The sequence below is a fragment of the Balaenoptera ricei genome, chromosome 11 (assembly GCF_028023285.1).
Source record: "Balaenoptera ricei isolate mBalRic1 chromosome 11, mBalRic1.hap2, whole genome shotgun sequence".
NCBI classification, from domain to species: Eukaryota; Metazoa; Chordata; class Mammalia; order Artiodactyla; family Balaenopteridae; genus Balaenoptera; species Balaenoptera ricei.
The window spans coordinates 71,635,904-71,659,677 of NC_082649.1; the positions used below are offsets into that span (position 1 = coordinate 71,635,904).

A 23,774-nucleotide genomic window follows, 5' to 3' on the forward strand; every position below is an offset into this window, starting at 1 on the left:
GAATTCATCAGGAGACCTGCACCTTAACAAATGTTAAAGGAATTTCTTCACACTGAAGGAAAATGACAGTAGGTAGAAGTATGGATCTATACAAAAGAAATGAAGAATGCCATAAAGGATGAGTGCATGTGTAAATATAAAAATATTTTTCTCATTTTAAAATCTTTTAAAAGTAATTGATTATTTAAAGCAAAAGTAATAGCAATGTATTGGGGGGGGGTTATAGCATCTATAAGAGTAAAATATATGACAGCAGTAGCACAAGGGACAGAAACAAGGAAATAGCCATATACTATAGGAAGGTGCTTTGCAGTTGGTGGAGTTATTTGAAGGTAGACCATGAGGAGTTAAAGATGTATATTGTAAACCCTAGAGCACAGGCCAGAAAACTTCAGCCCATAGAACAAGAACGGTTTATTGCCTCCTCTGCCCCCCAACGCTGACAAAGTATTTTACTGTCTGCTTTAGCAGATTAAGTTTTATTGGAAGACAGGCACACTCACTAATGTTTATGGCTATTTGGTGTTAGGATGGAAAAGTTGACTAGTTGTGACAGAGACCCTATGGCCTGCAAATCCTAAAATAGTTACTATCTGGCACTCTACAGAAAACTTTTGCTGACACTTGATCTAGAGGAGACACTAGAAAAATAAAGCGGTATAGTTAATAAATCTATATTGGAGATTAGATGGAATTTTTTAAAAGCTCAATTAATTTTTTAAAAAAGCAGGGAAGACAGGAACAATGGACAGGGCAAATAGAAAACAAATAGCAAGATGGTAGATTTAAACTCACCCTTATTTAAAATCCACCCTTACTTAAAATGCAGAGGTTATCAGATTTTATATGTGTATAAAAACAACACTCAACTCTATAGTGTCTGTAAGAAACCTAATTTATAAAGACATAAACAATTTGAAAGTAAAAGGACAGAAAAATATATATCATGCAAAACTAATCAAAAGAAAGCTATATTAATAACCAACAAAGTAGACTTCAGGGAATATTATCAAGGATAAAGAAAGACACTTTATGAGGATAAAGGTGTCATTTCACGAAGATGATGTAATAATCCTAAGTGTGTATACACACACACGTGTGTGTGTGTGTGTGCCTGCATGTATGCATACATACACACAATAGCAGATCTTCAAAATATATGAAGCAGAACCTGATAGAACCGAAAGGGGGAATAGACAAATCTTCAGTTGTTGTACATTTTAATACCCCTCTCTTGAGGAGTGTTGATAGAACATCTAGTCAGAAAATCACTAAGGATATAGGGTGATTTGAACAATACCATCAACCAATTTGACTTAATTGACTTTTTTAGAACACTGTACCCAACAAGAGCAGAATACACATTCTTTTCTCATGCATATGGAACATTCAGCAAGAAAGACATATTTTGGGCCATAAAACAAGTCTCAGTGAATTTAAGAAGATTAAAATCATATTAAATTATATGTTTTGAATGAATTTAACAATGTTTCTGGATAAAAGGTCAGTATAAAAAAGCATGTGAATTTCTATATATTAGTTATGAACAATTTGAAAATAAAATGTTAATGACATTATTATTTACTACGGCATCAAAAACCATGAACTATTTAGGGATAAATAGTGCACTGAAAATGACTAAACCTGCTGAGAGAAATGAAAGAAGACTTAAATACATGGAATGATGTACCATGTTCATGGACTGGAAGACTCGGTATTGTTGGAATATCAGTTCTTCCCAAATTGAGGTATAGATTGAATCCTAATCTAAATCCCAGTAAGATTGTTGTAGAGATTGACAGATTTATTCAAAAATTTATATGGAAATTAGAGAGGCTCTAGACTAGCCAAAGAAATCTGTAAGAACAAATCTGGAACCTGATTTTAAGACTTCTTATAAAGCTACAGTAGTCAGGACAGTGTGATATTAGAGTAAGGAATAGACATAAAGATCAATGGGACAGAATAGGGAGTCTAGAAATAAACCCATATGGATGTGATCAATTGTTTTTAGACAGAGGTGCCTTGATGACTCAATGGGTTGAGGAAACAGTTTTCAACAAATAACACTGGAACAACTATTTATCCATATGAAAAAGAAGACTCTCCATTCTTACCTCATACCGTATACAAATATTACCTTAAAATGAATCATAGCCCTGTATTTAAAAGCTAAAACTATAACATTTCTAGGAGAAAATCTTTATGACTTTTGGGGTAGGCAGAGATTTCTTAGGACCCAAAAAGCACTTGGCATAAAAGAAATAATTGAAATTTTGAACCTTATCAAAATTTAAAACTTTTCTTCAAAGGAGACACTGTGAAGAAAATGAAAAGATAAGGCACAGATTGGGAAATAATATTCCCAATACATATATTTGTATTCCCAATACATACCAAGGACTTGTATTCAGACTTTATAAAGAACTCTTATAACTCAAAGATAAGGAGATGACCCAGAACATAAATGGGAAAAAAATTTGAATTGGTCTTCACAAAAGAAGATATGTAAATGGTCAACAAGCACCTGAAAAGATGTTCAATGTCATTGGTAATTAGAGAAGTGCCAATTAAAACAACAGTGACATAGCACTACATACCCACTAGTATTAGTAAAAAGACCAGATACCAGACGATACCAGATTTTAACCAAAATATGGAGCAACTGGAACTCTTACACACTGCTTATAGAAATGGAAAATGGTACTATCACTTTGGAAAAGTTTGCCAGTTTCTTACAATGTTAACCATACACTAACCATATGACCATATTACCAGGACTATCCTGGGTACTTACCCAAAATAAATGAGAATATATGTTCACAAAGAGACTTCATTCATAAAAGAGAAAAACTGGTAACAACCCAAGTATTCCTCAACAGGTGAATGAATAAACTCATTGTGGTATGTTCATACAGTGGGATATCAGTCAACAATAAAAAGAAATGAACTGCTGATAAATGTAACAGCTTGGATGAATCTCAGAACCATGGAGAACAAAAAAAGATAAACAAAAAGGAGAACATGTTGTATGACTCCATTTATGTAAGATTCTAGAAAAGGAAAAAACAACCTAAAGTGATAAACCAGATAAAGTCAGTGGATACCTCAGGCTGAGCTGAGGACGGCTGTAAGGAGGCATGAGAGAACTGTTTGAGATATTGGGAAGGCTCTCTGTCTGGGTTGTGGTGTTTGTTACTGGGCCTTATGCATTCATCAAAACTTGTCTCATTGTACACCTTAAATGGGTGTATTTTATTATATATAAATTAAGCTGCAATAAAGTTGGTTTAAAAAGTAAAAAATCATCTAGGAAACTAAAGTCGAACTGGACTTGGTCTTTTTTTTCTTATTAAATATGAAAAACTTTAGAACATCAGATTACCCTTTATCTAAAATATGTACTAAATTGTAGTCAAAGAGCAGAAGAAAAGTTCAAAAAGAAAAAGAAAAAGAAAATTATTAAGTCTTCCCTTGAATCAAACTCCTGCTCACTGAAGTTTCCAACTGCCAACTCTATCTTAATCCAATGGATTTTCCGTTCCAAGTCAACTATGACCTATTGCTTTTGTCAAGATTCCCAATAACAGAGACGTCAAGAGAGTAACTGATATTTCTAAAATGTTAACTGTTAATAATGTGACCACAGGAAGGTTCAGCGTGTCTACCGGAGCTGATATAATTCTCTTATAGAAAAGTTTGATCTGAGTCAACTTTTATCCCACTCCTCTAAATTTCTCAATAAACATGTATTTCAAGCATTCAAGCTCATCATTTAAGCTTTGGTGAACATGGGGGGCTCATTCTGGTGCTTCTAATTTGTGTCAGTTTGGGTAGCTCCTTGCCTTTTCTCCCTGTCTTGGGGTAAACTTAACAACAGTCTAGGATCAAATACTTTCTCCTCTTGTCCTCATCTCTTCAGGCACATGGTACTTATTTTGTTTGGGTGGGGGCAGTGAAAGGAGTAGAATCACAGAATATTAGAATGGGAAGGGCAGGGCTCTGGATCATTTAATCAGTTTTCAGAGAAGGAAACTTAGGCCCAGAGAAGGAGAGGGACTTTCCTAATGCCTCCTAACTCTTAGGAATGGAAGCATGCCCTGACCCCTTGAGCCCTGCAGCTGTCTGGAAACAGCAGCCGGCTTCCCTCTCTGAGTCAGGCTCCTCTGTGATGGGAGAGACATTGTTAACCTGTTTTCAAGGGCATCACCAAAGAACGGATAAAAGGGCCATAAAGTGTACATTGCAAAGGTACACTGATACTTGAAAGCAATCTTAAGTCGCCACCTGCATAAATTATTTTCCTAACTCTTTGGGATGAAAATTCCTGTGGCTGCTGCATTTCAGAAGAGTTTGAGGTTTTCTTTCTTCCTTTTGCTTTGTTTTTATGACACTGTGAACTTGTTTTGCAGGGGAGACTTTTAACTTTATTTAGCCTTGCTGCAGGGGTTTACAGTAATTATAAAACTATGCTAATGAGAGAGACCTATCATAAATCTGATATATTTCCCCAGTCATAACCAGAAAGAGCCCATCTTCTGTAGCTTTGATAAGGTAAAGACCTGACTTATTCCCTCCCTGTTCCCCACCCCCCGCCAGGTTCATTGCTAATTGCGGTACTGTTATTAAAACAAATGACCGGTCTTTAAACACCCCAGAATGACATGACTGTGCCCCATCAGGACTGTAATCAGACCACCCTGTGTTTTATGGACTTAGGGTCTTGGCCGTCCAGAGGCACGCCAGTGGGTGCAGAGTTTCTGCTTTAGCTGCTAATTAAACTTTGGAAACCTTTTCTTTGTTGCTGGGCCAATCATTTCCACAATCTGATTGGCCAGAGTTGATTCTATTTGAAATGGGCAAATTTCTATTTATTCTGAAAAACAAGCAACAATTCCAAAGAACAAATGTTTATTTGAAAGAGCAAAAGTAACTGTCAAATGAGCGGATTGCCTGAAAATAGCTTTATCCGAAAAGCCTTCTGAGAGTAGGGAAAAATTTGTCGTGGCTGCCAGATACAATATTATTCACATTTCAAAAGAGAAAATGACGATGTTAATACCTTCTCTTAGGTTTCTGCTTTTGGCCTTTGCACAGCTCCTTAACATCTGTGATTTACATCATTCCCTGAACAGCCCTTTGGAGGTGGAGGTGGGGGTGTGTATGTGTCAGTGACTGTATTGGAAGTGGCATAACATATCGTTTAAGATTTGGGACTTTGGAGTCATTCATTCATTCATCGTTTATTCATCAGATATTTTTTGAGTGCCTCCTGTGTGTCAGGAACTGTTCTAGGCACTAGGCTGGAACAGACTAAATGAACAAATGAACACACAGACTACAGTTCCCTGCCCTTACGGAATCTAAGGGCAGGGAACATACCTGGATTCAGGTTTTAGTTCTGCCACTAGTTTGTGGCCTTGGGCAAGTTACTTGTTCTCGCCAAGTTTGTTTTTTCATGTGTAAAATGATGTTCATGATAACTCCCACTGCCTAACATTTTTGAGGATTAAGGAGATAATTTATGTAAAGTGTTTAGCACATGGTGAGTGCTCATAAATGGCAGCTGCTGGGGCAATTCCACTGTCATCATTGGAAGAGGGGATTCACCAGGGATCCAGGGCGCTGACATGCTAGGATGCTCCATCGGCAAGAAAACAGGTGAGATCAGTCCCCATCCCTAGTCCTTCTAGATGTAGGCGTCACGGGCAGGAGTCACAGCCTGGTTCTTGCGTCTGCTTTGCCTTCCCTTTACTTAAGCAGCAGCCTTACAGAATTGGCCCTTGTTCAGAAATAACTACTCTCACCATCCTGTTTTGCTTCCCTGGGTGACAGACTCTAACATTTCTTCCTCTCTTCTTCTTTCAGATTGTTTAGTGTAATTTTGGAACAATTAACCAAAGAAACAGAAGGCGGTAACCACTCCAGTGGCAAATCGGGAGGCTTTGATGTCAAAGCCCTCCGCGCCTTTCGAGTGTTACGACCACTTCGACTAGTATCAGGAGTGCCCAGTAAGCACGTTTCGTTTCCTAAAGCCAGGAGTTTGTTGATCTTTTTCCTTCTGGGTGGGTCTTGGGATTATGAAACAGGGTGCGATGAGGTGAGTGCTGGCACCAGCCAAGGGCTCAGCAGGTGACCATGGAGGCCTTCGCCATTTACAAAGCACTTTTGCTTGTATTGTCACTTCGGGTCCCCGTGACAGCCCCGACCAGGGGTGGAGGGGGGTGGAGGGGGGCAGTAGTGATTGTTGTCTTCCTGATTTTATATTAGAGAGAATCTTCTCTCGTGCAGAGACCAAGTGGGTGGTGGCAGGAGACCTTGAGTTCAGGCCTCCTGATTGCAGTCTGGTCTTCGTCCCCTGACATCCGCTGCCATCAACTCCTCCCACTCTCAGGCCTGTCCCTTTGAACGTGGTGGGTTATGGGGATGAGGGTGTTGGAGGCCTCAACTGACTGCCTTTTTTCAAAGCGAGAGCAGCAAGGGGCTGGAATCCTGAAAGTCTATGTAACTCTCCCACAGAGGGACTGTGCCCGTCTCACTCGGGGGTGAAGAGGTGAATGCTTCTGTGTCCTCCCTGCATGTAGGGCACAGTAGCACCTGCCTGAAGGTGGTTGTGAGGTCTGAATGCAGTAATGCAGGGAGAGCCTTCTGCGCAAGGGCTGGAGCACAGAGAGGGCCCCCAGTGTGAGAGATGCTGTATCACCCGCTAGCCTACTCTACCTGTCCGTGCCAGGCCCTAGTTTGCTTCTTGCTCCAGACCTCCAGGCCAGGTTCCGTGCCACCTGAGTTGGAACAGATGCCTCGTCTGTGCCCTGGCCAGGAACTTCCATAAGGAGCGTGGCATATGCTTCCCTGGGCTCTACTCATGATAGGACATCCCTACAGGGAACTTCAGAGGGTGGAAGTTTTAGTGCCTCTCCAAGGACTGTGGCTGTGAGGTGCTGCCTGCTTCCAGCTGCAGGACAGATATGGGATTGCAGGATGTGCCTTTTTCTCACAGCTCATAAAGCCATCAAAAGAGCACAATCATGTTTTTGCCTCTCCAGAAATTCTTCATGAAATTTTATTAAACCTGTTGGCACTCAGAACACACCAAAAATTCTCTAGAAAAAAAAAATGTCAAATTTAACATTTTAGAATGTAGGAAGTGGTGTTTTATGTGTACTTGTTTTTCCAGATTGTTCCTTTATTTTCATTGAAAAAGATCAGCACAAGTCAAAACCACAGAACCGTCTGGAAGCAATTGAGAAAAATAGAAATACCTTGGAAATGACTGGCCCTGTTACATTAACATGATTAAATGAGAAGTTCAGTGAGCAAACATGAGGTTTCAGATTCAGTTGTTACAGCTTAATCTAGTTTCAGAGTAACCACGGCAACTTTTTTTTCCCCCAAAGAGCAAATGACAGGCCAGCCTGCCCGCAGTATGTGCTGTGAGCAGACGTGTGGGTGCGGTGGCTTTGTGGATCTGAGTCATATGTGAGGACTTTCTCAGCTCATGTTCATTAACTGCCCTGGAGCATCCAAGTCTCTCAACAGAGCCAGCTGGGCTTTGGGGAGACGGGTCAGGGGCTCTGGGTCATGCTCTTTCCCATGCAGTTGGCAGCTGTGGACTAGTGATTTCCTAAATACTTGAAGTTGTTAAGAATGCCTGGGAAGGTGTGACTGTTTATACTTATCTGGGAGTTGTCTAATCCCTTCTAAAGAGAACTCAGACTGTCCTACAAGACATGATTTCGTGTGTGTATGTGAATATATGTTCATTCACTGGAAGGTTAACATGTGTTTCAGATAGAGTCCTTCAGATGTTTGTGAAGCTCTTAACTAGCCCCACACAGGTAACTGATAAATATGTATCAGAATCCTAGACCATCAAATGGGAAAGAACCCTCAAGATCATCTGGTCCACGGTCACCATCTTTTAGATGAGGAAGGTCATCGAAAACCTTGGGCAGGTTCTCATGGCTGGTGGGTGGCCAAACAGGACCAGCCCGGTGGCCTCCTAGGTCCTGGCCCCGTGTTCCTTCTGCTGCATTTCACTGCCTCCCTGGTTAGAGGCCTGTGAGATCTGTTGTACACATTGGTTATATACAAAGGAGCCTAATGTCATGAAAGTGTACACATTCACAATAAGATACAATGTATTATTTCATAAATTTGGCCAATCTGAAATATAATAGTTACAATAAACATAGACACATTTATGAAACATAGGGCTCACTGCCATACAGCTGAGAAGAGCTAACTGCTGGATGATGATTTTGGATGGCCCATCCATGTCTTAAAAAAAAAAAACACAAACAAACCCAAATGAAAAAACAAACAAAAAACCCCTTGCCCAAGTAGGTTAGAGCATATGTTTGTTTTCCCCTCCATCTATTCCTTATAGAAGACGGAAACATTGAAAGTCATCCTATTGATCATTTTTTCTCCAAAGGAAACCATTTGAACATTTAAGTATCTGAAGACAGTATGTAGGAGTTTTGTCTTAATGAAAGTCTGGAAAGAGATTCTTTGAGAGTCTGAAACCCTCTTATTGCCCTTCCCTCCCCATCCCATCCCCCACCTCTTCCCATGTGCTTCTTATCAAGGTGAACTTTTGCTGTTATCGCTGATAAGTATTTTTGCTTGGTGTGTTCTGACTTCTAACGTATTTAATTCTAGCATCTCAGCCTCTTCTGTTCTTTCATTCTTTGAATATGTATTGGGAAAGTGAGAAGATACTAGAAAAGGGCAGTTTGGAGGAGGGAGAGACAGCAGAGAGAGGAAGGGAAAGAGAAAGAAAAAAGGGGGAAAAGAGTGAGCTAGTTGAGTGGAAGCTGAGGTAGGTCGCGGTGGTGGGAGGAGCGCAGGGCACATGCAGGGGCGTCAGGTGGCCTGGATCTAGTCCGGCTCTGGTTTCCTGCCGACCGCGCTCCCTCCGGCTCCTGCTTCCCTCCACCCAGTCCAGAGTATCGCCCCGCTGTCCCTGTTCCCATGGTCTTTTCTCTTCCTGTACCATGGCCCTCAGTGTTGCTCCGTGGGTAGCTCCCAGGTTTCCACGTCCCTCCCTCATCTCTCAAGTCCCCGTTTCAACCTCAGGGCACTGCCCCCTTCATGTTAAGTGATCAGACTCACCAGGTGGACAGTTGCTCTTACCCTCTCCTTCCTCGGCCCCTCCGTCTCCCTCCACCACTCCAGGGGAGCCTCCTTTGACAGGCTTGTCTTTGTTCAGGCACTAGGATTAGCCTCTTGACCCTGCCCTGCCTCCCTGGGCACCTTCCTCTAACTCAGACTCACTTGCTGAGTTCTGATCTCATCCAGCTCCTCGCCCTGTCCTCCCTGGAGAGCCCAGCACCCTCCAGCTGCCTCTCTGCCCGTCTTGCCTATTGCTGCCCCACTTGTCTTTCTAAAAAGTCTGCCTTTTGAGTATTCCTGGGTCTCTCCCATGCATACATGTTATTAAACTTTTGTTTGATTTTCTCCTGTTTAAAATAAATAAAGAGGCTGCCTTTTGCCGATGGACTAAACTCTGGCCCTGTGATCTGAATTCAAAACCCAGAGCTACCCAGCTGCAATCTGCTTCTCTTTCTTGTTACCCTTTTCCACTTCATGACCGCCAACCGAGACTTACCACCCCCAGCCCACGTGGCGCTAGCTCACTTCCGTGCTTTTGGTACTTTCTTCCACTGCCTGGAGTAACCTCTCTCCTCTTGCCTGTGGAAATCCATCCTCCTCATGCTTCAGGCCCTCCTGAGAGGGAGGCTACTGCCCAGTCCTCTTTCTTCTCCCCGACTCAGAAGCGATGTCTTTCATCCCTCTTTAATTTTAACTGTGTGATATTACTTATTCAGCATCTGTGTGCTACCTTAGAGTAATTTGTCTTTAATTCTTATGTCTCCTTCTGCAGCATAACCTCTTTGAGAGAAGCCACATTATTTAATACATCTTCATATCCCCCAAAGCACTAAACCTTATGTTTGCTGCACGTTAGATGTTCAAGGAATTTTGTTGAATGGATGAACAAATGCATAAATGAATGACTTTCATATCTGGCAGTGCCCTCTCTAGGCCTTAGTTTTTCCATCTTTCAAGTTGAGGGAGTTGGATTAGATGGTCTTTAAGGTTCCTCTTTGACTTACTTCACATCCAGGTTTCACGTTAATTAAAAGCTATGAAATACCTCTTGAGTTTTATTACTGTGTGTCCTATACAGAGCAGGCATCATTAGGAATTATATCTGCGCATCACTGAAATGTCTTCCTGGCTCACAAACTTATCTTTCTCTTTCCTAGGTTTACAAGTTGTCCTGAACTCCATCATAAAAGCCATGGTTCCCCTCCTTCACATAGCCCTTTTGGTGTTATTTGTAATCATAATCTATGCTATTATAGGATTGGAACTTTTTATTGGAAAAATGCACAGAACATGTTTTTTTGCTGACTCAGGTGAGTAATAAAAAATGGTAGCTAACCTAACTATTTAAAAGTTTGGCTTTCCCAAAAACAACCTTTGTGGTTTGGGGAAAATCTAAAACAAAATGAGAGAGAGAGAGACAGGGAAAAAAAAAAAAAAGATAGCCGAATACACTGGTGAATCTAAGACAGTTCTTAGTGTGAATTATATTCAGAATAAATGAGAATTTAGTGCCCTTTTCTATCTTGATTTCCTATGTAATGTGTTCTGGCAAACAAGATGGGAGGAACCCCCTGAAACCGGACCGTGAGGTGAATCAGTAGTGTTGCTCTATAGGCTGAGGAAAGGTGCTGTTAGAGTGGGGACAGAGGAGAGAGGGGTGGATTCTGAGTAGAGGAAATGGCAAATTCTATGGAGGAGGGAAAGTTTGAACCTTGAAGGACAATAGGAATCCAAGATAGCATAGCTGGGAAGTGGAGTGTTCCAGGCTCTGGGCAGGGTACTTGGCTTCTGCAGCTTGGTTTCCTGATGTTCATTCCTCCCCTGAGTGGTCAAGCCTTCCTCCGCTGTTTGCAGATATCGTAGCTGAGGAGGACCCAGCACCGTGTGCGTTCTCAGGGAATGGACGCCAGTGTACCGCCAATGGCACAGAGTGTAGGAGTGGCTGGGTTGGCCCCAATGGCGGCATCACCAACTTTGATAACTTTGCCTTTGCCATGCTCACCGTGTTTCAGTGCATCACCATGGAGGGCTGGACAGACGTGCTCTACTGGGTAAGCAGCTTGAGGAGAGAGTTGATGGAGTATGCTTTCCTCAGATAAAAATGTTTCATTAGCTAGAGCCACTGGGGAGCTGGCTGAGAAAGACCCCCTGGAAGTGAGTTCTTTGGGAAGGGAAGCAGGCCCTCTCTTCACTCAGTAAGACCTGTCATCTCTCCACGTTGGGGCCTTGGTTTCAGCTCTAGAAAGCTGCTATAGGATGTGGACTCCCTCGCATCCCCAGTGCCGCCTGGGGACTTACAGCTGAGTGTGCCCCGTAGTCCCCTTTGCTGGAGGAACTCCAGAGGGCCAGGGCTGTCCTCATTAAACTCTTAAAGAGCCAGAGGTCATTCCCCAGGTTAAGAGCCTCCTGGACTTCCATGGAGTAAAACTGACCTTTTATACCTAAAGGCAGGTTGCTCTACCAGATCCTAAATGGAAGATAGGGAACATTAACTGAATTCTTTTCATGCTTTCCATAGCTTAGTACAGCCTTAAAGCCCAAATGGGTTTTTTCCCCTATTATAGTATTTCCCTCTTGCATCTTCAGTATTACTACTATTCAGCCCAGCATAAGCCCTTATTACCTCTCTCTTCCTTTTTCTCTGGAGCTATAGAACTCTGGCAGAGAGGGTAGAAATGGCATATAAGCCCTTCCAGGGCTGGTGGACCTGTCCATGAAGACAGTTGGGCACTCTTTGTATGGCTCAGGGCTGGCTCTCCTTGTTCCTGACAGAGCCAGAAAGGTTTGCTGTCAAAGAAGACCAGTCATATTTTAACAGCCATTTCTCAGAGCTGGGTTTGTCGGTTTACTTCTGTGTTTGATAGAATTTGAAAAAGCTCACAGAAGTTTAGAAATTATTTTCCATGACACAGAGTTGCTGGGAAAAACAGCTGACTTGCAGACTTTGAGCCTAAATCCAAGTCCAAATGGGATTAACCAGGATTCCAATAATGATTTGTTAAAAAGACAATGGGTAATAACATACTTCTTGAATGGTCAGTCTCTAGTTAGAAGGCCTGCAAGTTGAGAAGTAGCTTCCGACAGGATCTAAATTTCAGACACTTTATAGGATTTCCCATTACTCTGTAACTTCAGAGAACATAGCATATAATGGTTGTAAATAGGTTTTTGCTTCCCTTCACAAGTGAACTCCATGCATGCAAGATTGTAGAAGTCCCTATATATGTTCAGTGTTAGGCAAAGAAGACATGTTTTTATTTTCATCCCCAAAGTGTGAGTCTAGTTTGGTAATAAGGTTTTTAAAGCATCACCAACATGTTATATCTTGTTTCTCTCTCTCTCTCCTTTTTCTGTTGTCATAGGGGAGTGTGTGTGTGTGTCTGTGTGGGTATGCACATCTGTTATTTATATCCATAACACAATGCCTTTTGTGAAGAGGAAGAAGGAGGGAGATTATATTGGATGAGCCAAGGCCATGGCCATGCAAGGGGACCCTCTAATTAGGTAAAGGGTTTGTTTTCAGTATTATCTTCTAAGCTGTAACTCCTAGTTAGATTAGCAGAGGGCTCAATCCCAGTCTTCCCTTGAAGTTTCTGATAAATAGAAAAAGCGTCATCCAGATAGCCCAAACTCTGATCCTTCCCCCCAAAACAGTACAGAAGACAACATTTTGATTTAAAACAAATAAATGAAAAACCTGTGACTCCTCTCAGCTCTATTCTCCCTATTTTCACGGTGAATTGCCATTGCCCATCCAACATGCCCTGACTAATGGACAATTTTATACTTTATGTTATGTTTCTGCACACTGATTGTCTCATGACAGTCTTCCTATCGCCAAGCTAGTGAAAACTCTGGAAGCGTGTGATTAAAGGAGAGAAAACTCCACATACCCAGAAACAAAAGTTTCTACTTGCTTTCCTGAGAACCTCTAAGTATCACCTAGGATGGTATAATTATTACCTCTATTTTTCATATGACAATCACAGAGCTAATAATTTGACAACATAATAATTACATTCTCTGTGAACTACTTGGCATCTTTATTCTGATGGAGGAACTCCAGTAATTTATCAACATTATTCCAGTCTATATCCCATTATAGAAGGTCTGGGAAACAGTGGCATATAGACTCCTGAACATCCCCAAGGTCCTACCGCTAGGGCAAGTGGCACTTGATTTAGAACAGGGGTCTACAGACTTTTTTATAAGGGGCCAGAGAGTAAATATATTTGGCCTTGCAGACTGTAATGTCTCTGTCACAACCACTCAATTCTGCCCATGTCGCTTGGAAGCAGCCATAGATGACATGTAAACAAACATGTGGCTTCGTTCCAATATTTATTTATGGACGCTGAAGTGTGAATTTTGTATAACATTCCTGTGTCGTGAGATACTCCAGATTTTTTTCCTACCATTTAAAAATGTAAAAGCCATGTTTAGCTCACGGGCTGTACAGAAGCAGGTGGTGGGCTGGTTTGGCCTGCAGGTCATAGTTTGGTGACCCCTGGTCTAGACTAGAACCCGGCGCTCTTTCCTTGGCATTTTTCCACTGTCAGAGGTTTTCGAGCCCTTCAGAACACTAGGGGGCAGCTCAGTGATGTCTTCCAGAGTGTTCACTAAGACCTTAGTCTCTGAAACACATCAGGTTGCTTTTAATTGCTTGTTGATTACACTTACTATCTCAGCACGGAGATAGGCAGGAGCCAGGGCCCCAGCCTTCTTCATACTTTATGGGCCACAGTCAATGGGAGGCCACATAGCTGTGCACAGAACAGAACATCCCTGCCCAGCACAGCACCCGGCCCAGAGCAAGCGATCAGCAAACACCAGTTACTGTTACTTTTGAAGTGCATGATCCCATTGCCTCACTATAGATGGGCCATGTTTAAGTGCCTGTTTTTATCCGCAGCTAGAGTGTAAAGGGAACATCTTGAGAGAGACCTGAGATTTGATTTTAAATATTGATGGCAAGCAAAATTTTCAATCCTTTAGGCGTTTGTATATGGTGGACAAAGTCTTTGCCAGGGATGAGTTTGCATCTGGTCAGGTTTATATTCAGTCAGTGTTCTCAAGTTCAGGGATGCCTCAGTTCCCAAGAGTGCCTGACAAGTGGTGGCAGGGTCTTGAAAAGGGACGTGCGGGTGGGCCCGATATGCAGAAAGACACACATAGAATAGGACCATTTGGATGTGTGGGCAATGGGATTATTAGTTTCTGGTGAAAAATGACTTTTTTAGTGTTCTTTTATGAAGTGAATTCCATAAACATAATTAAGGTGCCATCTGACCCACATGCATCTGTTGTCCACAGAGGCAGAAAGGTGTAGTGCAAGGAAAGAGCCTTAAAGCTGGAAAGGGCTGGGCGTGTGACCTTGGGTAGGTCACCCAAACTCTCTGGGCTTTCATTTTGTCCACAAGATGCGGAGTAACCCTACATGATCCTATTGTTTTTTTCTTCAGCTCAGAGGAAATGTTTTTAGATGTAGGAAATTAATGAAAAGAGTATTGATTTCAGAAGAGAGCTATCCATATAAATCATTTGTGGCCTTTTGCCTTAGTGCCAAGCTCTTTTCTCAGTGAGCATGCCTATGGCAGTGCTGGCTGTTTGACTCAAACGGGAAGTTCCCTTGGCCAAGCTGACCGTCTTCTTCATTCAAGGTACCTGGGAAATCCCTCTCTAGTTAGCCAGCAGCTTGCCTTTCTGCCCCTTTCTCTGATTCCATGCTCAGGGGAACGACAACCAATATATCAAGTTTCTAGTAGTAGTTGCAACAGTTAGAAAAAAACAAAAAGCCTAGGTTAGCCTTTCCTCGGAGACATGGATGTGCGTCTCAGCCTTTGAAGTGAGGGGAAACTGAAACTAGGTTATTTCCTGAGTACCAGGTGATACCACATGATGACTTTGATATAAATATTTTAAAAATCTAAATTGAAATGCTTGAGCTCATCCCGATTTTTCCATTGCTGACAAAGACCACTCAGACAAAATCCCAAGCAGAGTCTCTATTTTCCTATGGGTACTTCGGGGACCCGCTTGCCAGTTCTCACTTGTCCCATGTGTATGGTAAGCCTCTGAAAAGAGACCTGGGTTGAGGAGATTTCTTTGGGAGAAAGACTGGCCCTTAAAGCTTAATTTTTCTTGCTCTTTCTCACCCTCTGGAGATTTATAGAGTCTCCTGTGGCCTTTGTTTTCCCCTTGGCCCCTAGCTGTTATTCCAGGTGGTATTTCTGATTTGAGCAAATGGGGGTCTGTTGCACGCTTACTTCTAAGAAATTAAAAGTTTCTTTACTTAAAAAAAATGTTCCCTCCCAAGTTGGAGCAGACAGCTTCCTGGAGCCATTCTCTGGAACATAGGACTGAGGCCTCAAAGAGGATGGGTGGGGCAGGTGCTCGGCTGACGGCTGGCCCACTTTGCCAGAGTTGTGGGAGAGTGGGGTCTCCGGTGGGAGTCCTGGACATGCACATCCTTATTCCCCGTGAGCGGGCCCACTCTCCCCTGTCATGGGCACCCTTCTTGCTCCAACAGAGGGGAAGCAGGCCCAGAGAGGTCTCTGTGGAAGGGCCCTGACTCCGGGCTGGGCTCTGGTCCCTCCACCAGGCAGCCTGTTTCTTCTCCTCCACATCTGGATTATTAAATAAGTTTAGCGGTGTAGTTGCTTTGGAAGAATTACCCTTGGCCTTCCTGCTGAAATTAGTTTATCCAACTTAATGAGATCAACAATTGCAGCCACGGCCCTGCCTCATTCATTACTCTAATTGCCGATGTAAGATGTGCAGACTGATAGCAGTTCTATTAAGCACATCCATTTTCATGTGGCCAAACAGGTGTTTCATAAGGGATTTAATGCCCTCTCCCTAGACTGCAGCAACAGATGTTAGGTAATTTTTTTTTTTTAATGTTCTCTTTTTCCGTTTGGTTTCTGCATGAGGCAGGCAGTGAAATGCTTGAGCTTCGGTCTGTAAAGCTAAAAATCTAGTGCCACATAATGTAAAGGAAAGCACATGCTTAAAGGCCTAAGGGCCTGACCCTGCAAGGCAAGAACGATGAGTCAGCCCGGACTATATACTGTTCTATTAGCCGAAGATTCTGGCTGTTCCAACAAAGTCAGGCCCGGGGTCATTCATTCTGTCCCCTCACCAGTCCTTAACACTTCCTTCCTGGGAGAAGTGTTTGCCCAATTTAACATGACCTGTGCTGCCGGAAAGTTCCATCCAGCCATGAACCTGAAAGCACTTGTTTGCTCCATCATGAAAGCTGCTCATGATCAGACCTCTCCTGGGAAGGTGTATCCGGGAGGCCACGTCTGACTGTGCTGCTTCAGCTTGTCCTAGAAGTAGGGACACCGGGTTCCTCTGGAACAGCTCACAGCTGGAGCCAGCTCTCCCAGGGTGGGTCATGTAGGTTCAAGCTAGGTGTGGAGGATAAGGGCTTCTTTCCTTCTCCTGGGTCCTTCCTATGGGTGCAGTTGGGGAAAAAAATGTCATTCCCCAAAGCACCCCTGAATGTGTCAGCTAGTTGACTTCTGAATACTTTCCTTCTTTGCATTAATTTAGCTGTGCTTGCACTCACTGATAGCAGATAATCCAGATTTAAAGTGGGTTAGGTTTCCTTGGATTGGTTGGCTTCCAGTGGAAAGTTATTATTTTAGGGTTTTTTTTTTTTTTAAAGAAAAGAATTTATAGAGTCAAATGTTGCAAATTTGTCTCTATAACTAAGACTTTTCCACCATCACAAATTTTGAAAGCAAAAATAGTACTGACAACTTGGGCAGAGTAGAAAATAGTTTCCAGCTAAGCACTAGTTTTGTCTTCTATCAAGATCTTTTCTGAAAATCCCTTACCAAGGCAGTTTCCTGTGAGAAAGAGCCAAATCCCAGCTGATTGCCCTAGCAGTGGCCAAAGTTTGCTGTTATTTGCCCTGAAAGCTTTGATGACTCTGTGTGCGTGTGTGCGTGTGTGTGTGTGTGTGTGTGTGTGTGTGTGTGTGTGTGTGTTTTGAGAATATATAATGAATGTGCATTGGCTACTGTTGTCTGATTTGAAGCTAAGTAAATGTTTAATTAAATGTATAGAATGCTGTCTCTAATGTAACCCTCTCTCCTTATTAGATTTTCTTATTAACCCACTCCTATGAGACCATCTTATTTCTTACAGATGAATGATGCTATGGGATTTGAATTGCCCTGGGTGTATTTTGTCAGTCTCGTCATCTTTGGGTCATTTTTCGTACTAAATCTTGTACTTGGTGTATTGAGCGGGTAAGCTACACCTCTTTCATCTTGAAAGCAGAGTCCCGAGGACAGTTGCCAAGACCACACAGGCTTTGCTAGATGGGGGCTGCTGGGTGGGTGCCAAGCGTTTTATGTGTCCTCCAAGATGCTTTCTTTTCTGCTGAGGCTTCCCCAAATCAAGATGTTTCCTGGAACCTTACCAGCCTTCATGAAAGAAAGCTATAGGATAATTGTTGACCAGAAATTAATCAGCGTTGTCACTTGGGATTTAAATCGTTGGCATTGCTTGTCCATTTGTGTGTCCTAAAAGGAGATACATCTATAATTGTGTTATTGGCCTGGATCCAGATATAATGCAGATTAATTGGTACAAAACAGTAGCTAAATGACTTTTGGTAGGCCACATTTGTAGGCTTCAGCAGCAGAACCTGTCCTTATTGAAAGAACAAAAATGGAAGGCCCTTGGCAGCGTCCCCTTCTAGGAGCACCAGTCTTTAATCAAAGCCCTAGTGGTCCAGCAGCTGTTCTTGGGGCTCTGCTCTTTAGCAAATGGATAACTGATAACTAATCTCCTTACATTTTACAGGTAAATGATGCGATAGGATGGGAATGGCCATGGGTGTATTTTGTTAGTCTGATCATCCTTGGCTCATTTTTCGTCCTTAACCTGGTTCTTGGTGTCCTTAGTGGGTAAGCAGTTGGATCCGTGTTCCACATTCTGCTGCTGCCATGTGTCAGGCAGCTCTGCGTGTCCCCCAGCTGCTCCCTGCGGCTTTCTCTGCATGCATGTGGACTCTGATGTCCCCTCTGTGTGTTGCTTTTGGACTAAACTGTGATTCTTTCTGCTTGTATCTGTCTGTGAGATTCTGTGTTTCTGATGCTTGCCAAACACTATTAATTTAATGGAACCATTTCCCTGAAGCCAGTCACGTTAATATGCCAGTGTGTAGAAGTAGATTAAAAGTGAGTAAAAGGATTCCCAGCCTTGGTCTCCCCCAGGAAAGGGCCTTTGTCTTTTGTGGTTTTCTTCCCATTAGTACATAACCTGGCCCTTTTAACCTGCAGTGTATCATGATGATTTCCAGTGGTGTTTCAGATTTCATGGTAAAAGAGAAATAAGCCTAGATTAGCACATAAATACTGAATAGTTTCAGACTCTCACATCCTTCAGATCGGGATCGTTTCTTAGGTTGGTTTTCTGCTGCTGTCACTGTGAGAATGCTCCCTTCAATTCATTTTTAATCTTAACTTGTAGAATCTGTCTTTAATGCAGGGTAATAATCAGCTTTTGCACCTAAATTGCCTATGGCCTTATCATCGTCCATGTCACTCAGTCACCATTTTTGAAATTTCATTTTGTTGACCCCCTTGGCTCGGTGGATTGACAGGGGGTTCGGTGGAGACTGGGTCAGGAGGGGGGCTTCGCCCTGCCTGTAGTTGCCATCCCAGAGCCCTTCGCGGCAGCTCTGCGTCCTCCCCATCCCACAGACACCCCAGACAGGGGAGTACCCCAGAGAAGGGAACCAGGGCTCTCCAGACTCTCAGAAGCAGAGCCAGTATATAGGCATTGCCGGGGCGGGGTCGGGGCTGGGAGTGCGACCGAGGCCCGGGAGGTGCCCGTCTCCCCAGAGGAGCCTCTGTCGCTCCCTGAGCTCAGACATCCTCAGGAGATACTGCTGGTAGGCTTGATTCCCAGTGAGTTTATCTACTCCTCACTCACTCTATCTGTGCCTTTCCAAGCTTGTATCTTGGGGGAAGTGATGTCTTCGTGTAACGCTGAGTCAGTGGAGAGACCTTTATCGCATTTTTCTCCACACTGCCTTTTCCAGAGCAGAAAGCAGAGCTAGTGGTCCATCTCTGCTTGCTTTCCTCATCTTCCCTCTAACTGACCCTGCCTGTTTTCAGGGATAACACGTTTAGAATTCTCCTTGACCGAGCGTGGTCACTTTACAGCATGGATGTACACTGTCCTGTGAAGTCCTGTCTAGAAATGGCCCTGGAGTCCGTGCCCCACAGTGAGGGGAGTAGGGACTGAGTTGGGGGTGTGACAGCTTACCCCCTGCCCCCCACCTCAACCAAAGCTTCCTTCTATAGATAAATGGCTCTTCGAGCCTCATGTTCTTTCACTTAAAACTTGAAAAGTGCCTTCCTCCTAGTGACCCGCCATGGCCTTAGGTTAGTGTCGGGATGGTAAGGGTGGAATGTATCCCTGGAGAAGCAGCATCGTGTTGACTTTACCACAGAAACGGCCCGCACAAGGGTAACAGCAATTCTGTTGTGAATTCCTGGCACCCCATGCCTCCTAAACCCAACTAAACTGAGGCCGTGGAAGCGATTGATTTTAACAGTGCCAGTGACGTGCCTTATCTCTGCGCTCCCAGAGCAGGAACACCACCCCTGCGTGATGAGGCCGCTGAAAAAGGAAAACAGGGGGAAATGGGAGGGAGGGACTCCTTGTTACAATGGCGGGTGTTAAATATGCACTCCGAGGGGGGTGGTGCCCAAAGCTGGAGGACAAAAACAGGCACACGCCATGGTGGAACAACCAGTGTACTAAAATATATTTTGGGGAAAATAGTAAGTAATTTAAAAACAGTTTTGAATCAGAACAAAACTAGATCCCTTATGAAGGAGAGCGCAAATGACACGTGAATTTTTACAATAAAATCCGAGATTTCGCAGCAATTTTCAGTCCGTTCCATGATGTGGGGCTGCAACTGACTCTGCCCCACCTGTAAGGCCACTTGGGTAGGAAATGCTAAGCCGTGCTCTGTGTAAAGGAAGAGCCACGTCTGCAGAGCAGAGTCGTGCATCCGCGTTCGCTAAATTGGTCAGCTTTTCCTGAGTTCCTGTTGAGTGCCCGGCTCTGGGCCAGAAGCCAGGGTGCCAAGATGTGGAAGACACAGATGGGGGCCTTGTGCTCAGACAGTCATTGTCTCGGGGCGGGGGGAAACCATTGTTAGGTAGTGCAGGATGGCCAAGCTAGAGCAGAGGTGGAGATGGAGGGGCTGTGAAAGCTGCATGTCTGTGAGCTGGATCTTGAAAGATGATAAGGTGTCTCTGGTGGGCACTCCTCCTTGACTTTCCCCCAAAGCAACACAAAATCAAAATGGGTCATTTGTATTCATTTTCTTGTTAAAGAAATGTAATTTTTTAAAAAATTTTAGTTTTAGTCTTAGGGTTCTTCCCAATTTTTTTTAGGGGACACTGGAGGGAATACAAAAAATGTTTTAAATAAATGTTAAAAGGAAGACAACTTATGTCGCATAGCCCCTTAGGGACCATCAGACCAACACAGATGTAATTCCGAAAGGCCCGAATTAAAAGGTTCTCCTGTTTTAGACACTTAAGACCGTGCTGCTGCTTTCTAATGAAGAATCATTATAAGACGCTGTGTGTCTTCAAGTCTGTTAACCATTTGGAAATATTTGTTGCTCCTCCTTTTTTTTTTTTTTTCACACTTGTTTTGGCGTTGGTACGTTTTTAAAGCATTAAGACTGATGCTTTGGAAAAATCTTTGGTTTTACCGCAGACTGTTCTTCTCAAGGTGAGTGCGAGGTTCATGAACTGTACGCCCGGCATAGCCAAGCGTGATCCTGGATGAAGACGTTTTTCTCTGGTGCTCGTGCTCTGTGGGAGGAGCGGAGAATATCTGTAACTAGAGTTGCGATTTCACATTACGTCGTCATTAAGGAGATGATCCCATTTTGACCAGGGATTGGAAAGACTGTCTCGATTAAGTCTACAGTTCAGACTGTGTCTGTTCTCATGGTGGCTTTGATGGTTTTTCACTTTTAAAATTGTTCACTTAACCCTTGTCCCCATTGAGGATTTTGTCCGTAGATAGGTAAAATAAGAGAACACAGTGGTGTTTCCGCGCTTTGTTTCTTTAGAATCACTGCCAGATTCCCGGGGGGAAGTGGTGGTCGTGGACACTGGGCTTGTGTCTTCACCTGCAGGACCCACCTGCGGTAAGGTAGAGGGCCCTCTGAGCCCCTGTGGTGGGGGTCAGACCCCCAAGAAGGGACCTGGTAGATGAGAAGGAAACTGGAAGACCTTGGTTCTGGTCCTGCCAGCGTCACCCACTAACTCTGGGACGTCACTTAGGAGCCCTGAGCCTCCGTCTCTTGGCCCCTCAAATGGGGAAGATGCTGCTGTGCTGCGCCCCCCGCCCCCCCCCCCACCATAGGGTAGCTGGCTTTAGGTCAGCTCATGAATGTAGAAGTGCTTTGAAAAATATGTACTATAAAGAATTTTACTCATTGAATCTGTCTTTCTCTTAAATCCACGGACCTCCTCCCAGTCCCCTCCCTGGGTGAGGTGGGAACAGCCGAGGGGCTGTTTGGAAACTATCTGAAGTGTCCCATTTTCTGGATTTCCCAGGAAGTGACCAAGAGAAACGAGCTATGTATGCACAGTAATACTATACTCGGTGCCCCCCCGAGAGGAGGCCGTGGAGGTTCTTTGTCAGCTATAAAGTATGATGCAGCTGTAAATCATGATTGAGGTTATGTCTGACAGTGATTTCTTTGCACAAATAGAGGGGCATGGCATTTCTGTAACATATGGTTAAACACTGGCTTTAGAGTCGGGTAATCAATACTTGACTCTTTGCTCTACCTTTTACCAACTGTGAGATTTGGTGAAATGACCTACCTCTTAGAGCTTCACTTTCCTTGTCTGTGAAATGATGTTAATAATATTCACCGTGTGGAGTTGCGTGAGGATTCAGTGAGCTGAAGGGTGTAGAGAGCTTGGTTATCGTTATGATGATAGCTTGAATAAGAGTATATAAAACGGGATTTGATGCAAGAAAAATCTCATCAAGTCAGTTCTTTTAAGCTAATTTTTTTCCCCTGTGACCAGGCCTATAGATTGGGTTTAATTTGCATGACTATTTTACTCAGGAGTTAATAAACGAAGTATTCTCTACTGCTCTTTCCTTTTAGCGGATCTAATGTTCAAAAATACTATCAGAGGTGCAGGAAGGTACAATGAAGATGAAAATATTTAGAAGCTGGTAAATTATAGGTCCTTGTTGAGGAAGGATTTGATTTGCCTTTGTCTTTGTTTCTGCCAAAGAAAGACTAAGGGCCCACAATGCCTAGACAGGTTTTGATGTCTGTTAGATGGATTTCTCCTGAGAAGTTTAGATAATCTCTGATATTTATTATAGTGGCAGTCATATCCCTGGTACTTAGCAATGGCCAGAAAGAGATTAGATAGAAGACCCTTAAGAGATTAGTGTAATATAACCCAGACTTCGATGCATCTGTTCTCTGTCGGCCTTTGAAGTCAGGGCCCACATGCCATTTTTCATAGTAAATCCAAAGGGCAATTTTAGGATCCTATGCTATGAATATTTTTTCTGTTCAGTTGTTTTTAATACTGTGGTCTTGGTGCCTGGATATTCCTTGCCAAAAAATGTTTAAAAACTCTATTTTCTTTTCTTTTATAAATTCAGTATCATACTCTGAAGGCTTTTGAATTATTTACCAAACTATGACCAATATTGAGATGGACCTCTATCCTAATCACTTTTTTAAAGGAAAAAAGTGATTAATTTCATCTCCTAATCCTTAGACTCGATTCAGATTTGTCCAGAACATTCCATTTCTCTTCAACCCATTTGGTTTCTCTTTAATCCACAATAACTGGGGGGAAAGGATGCTTGGTGATTGGTTGAAAGTGTTGGGATAAAAAACCTAGACAAAGGTTCAGGCATGGCTACTCTACCTGTGTTACTGTTGGTATAGAGGAAGTGGAGAGGGGTGGTGTTGGGGGGGGCACTGTACTGAATAGGTTCAGGTTTGGGAGGGCATCATAATTTACACCCTGGCCCATTAAATTCACACCATTATGAGCCACGGTCAATCGGAGATTGCCTCTAATTTCCTCCCCTTGAACGTTGGCTCGGGGCAAAACATACCAGGTAGATGGTGGTTGTTTGCTTGTGGAGACATACCTTCTCGGAATAGGCATTCATATAAATTATTCATGACTGGGATTAGAATTAGCTCTCATTAAATATTTGACCAGCATCTGCTGACAAAAAATAAACAACAGAATTTCTTCCTGTACCTAAACATATCTACATCTTAGAAGAGTAGTTGAATTGCTTGCAACGTTGAAAGGGGTATAGTTAGGTAATGGGATAACCAGGCTCTCAGCATGGTTGGTTACCACTGTTTTACAGAATAAAATTATATTGAGTTAATTAGTTAATTCCATATCTTGACCAACAGACTAAGAAAGCACACCGAGATCTAGTCCAAAAACAAAGGGACAGTGGAGGGTATTTGTAGATAGTTCTTACAATTAAAAAAAAAATTTTTTTTCCAGTATGTAATTAGTGATGATCAGGCTGCCAGAATTCCAGACACGTTTAGCTGGATTTGTCTTTGGTTTGACTAGACTCATAGG

The 23,774-nt window shown here is 43.0% G+C and overlaps 1 protein-coding gene across 2 annotated transcripts in view; it reads left to right on the forward strand.

Moving 5' to 3' along the window:
* Window positions 1–23,774, forward strand: part of CACNA1D (calcium voltage-gated channel subunit alpha1 D) — a 320,181-nt gene that overhangs the window by 167,792 nt on the left and 128,615 nt on the right. The window contains exons 6-9 of one of the 2 annotated variants that reach the window (XM_059939925.1): window positions 5,869–6,011; window positions 10,275–10,427; window positions 10,972–11,168; window positions 17,938–18,041. In XM_059939925.1, coding sequence (XP_059795908.1) covers window positions 5,869–6,011; window positions 10,275–10,427; window positions 10,972–11,168; window positions 17,938–18,041 — 597 coding nt within the window. Of the gene's footprint in view, window positions 1–5,868; window positions 6,012–10,274; window positions 10,428–10,971; window positions 11,169–17,937; window positions 18,042–23,774 lie in introns of those variants that run through there. The other variant, XM_059939926.1, reaches the window with a different exon arrangement.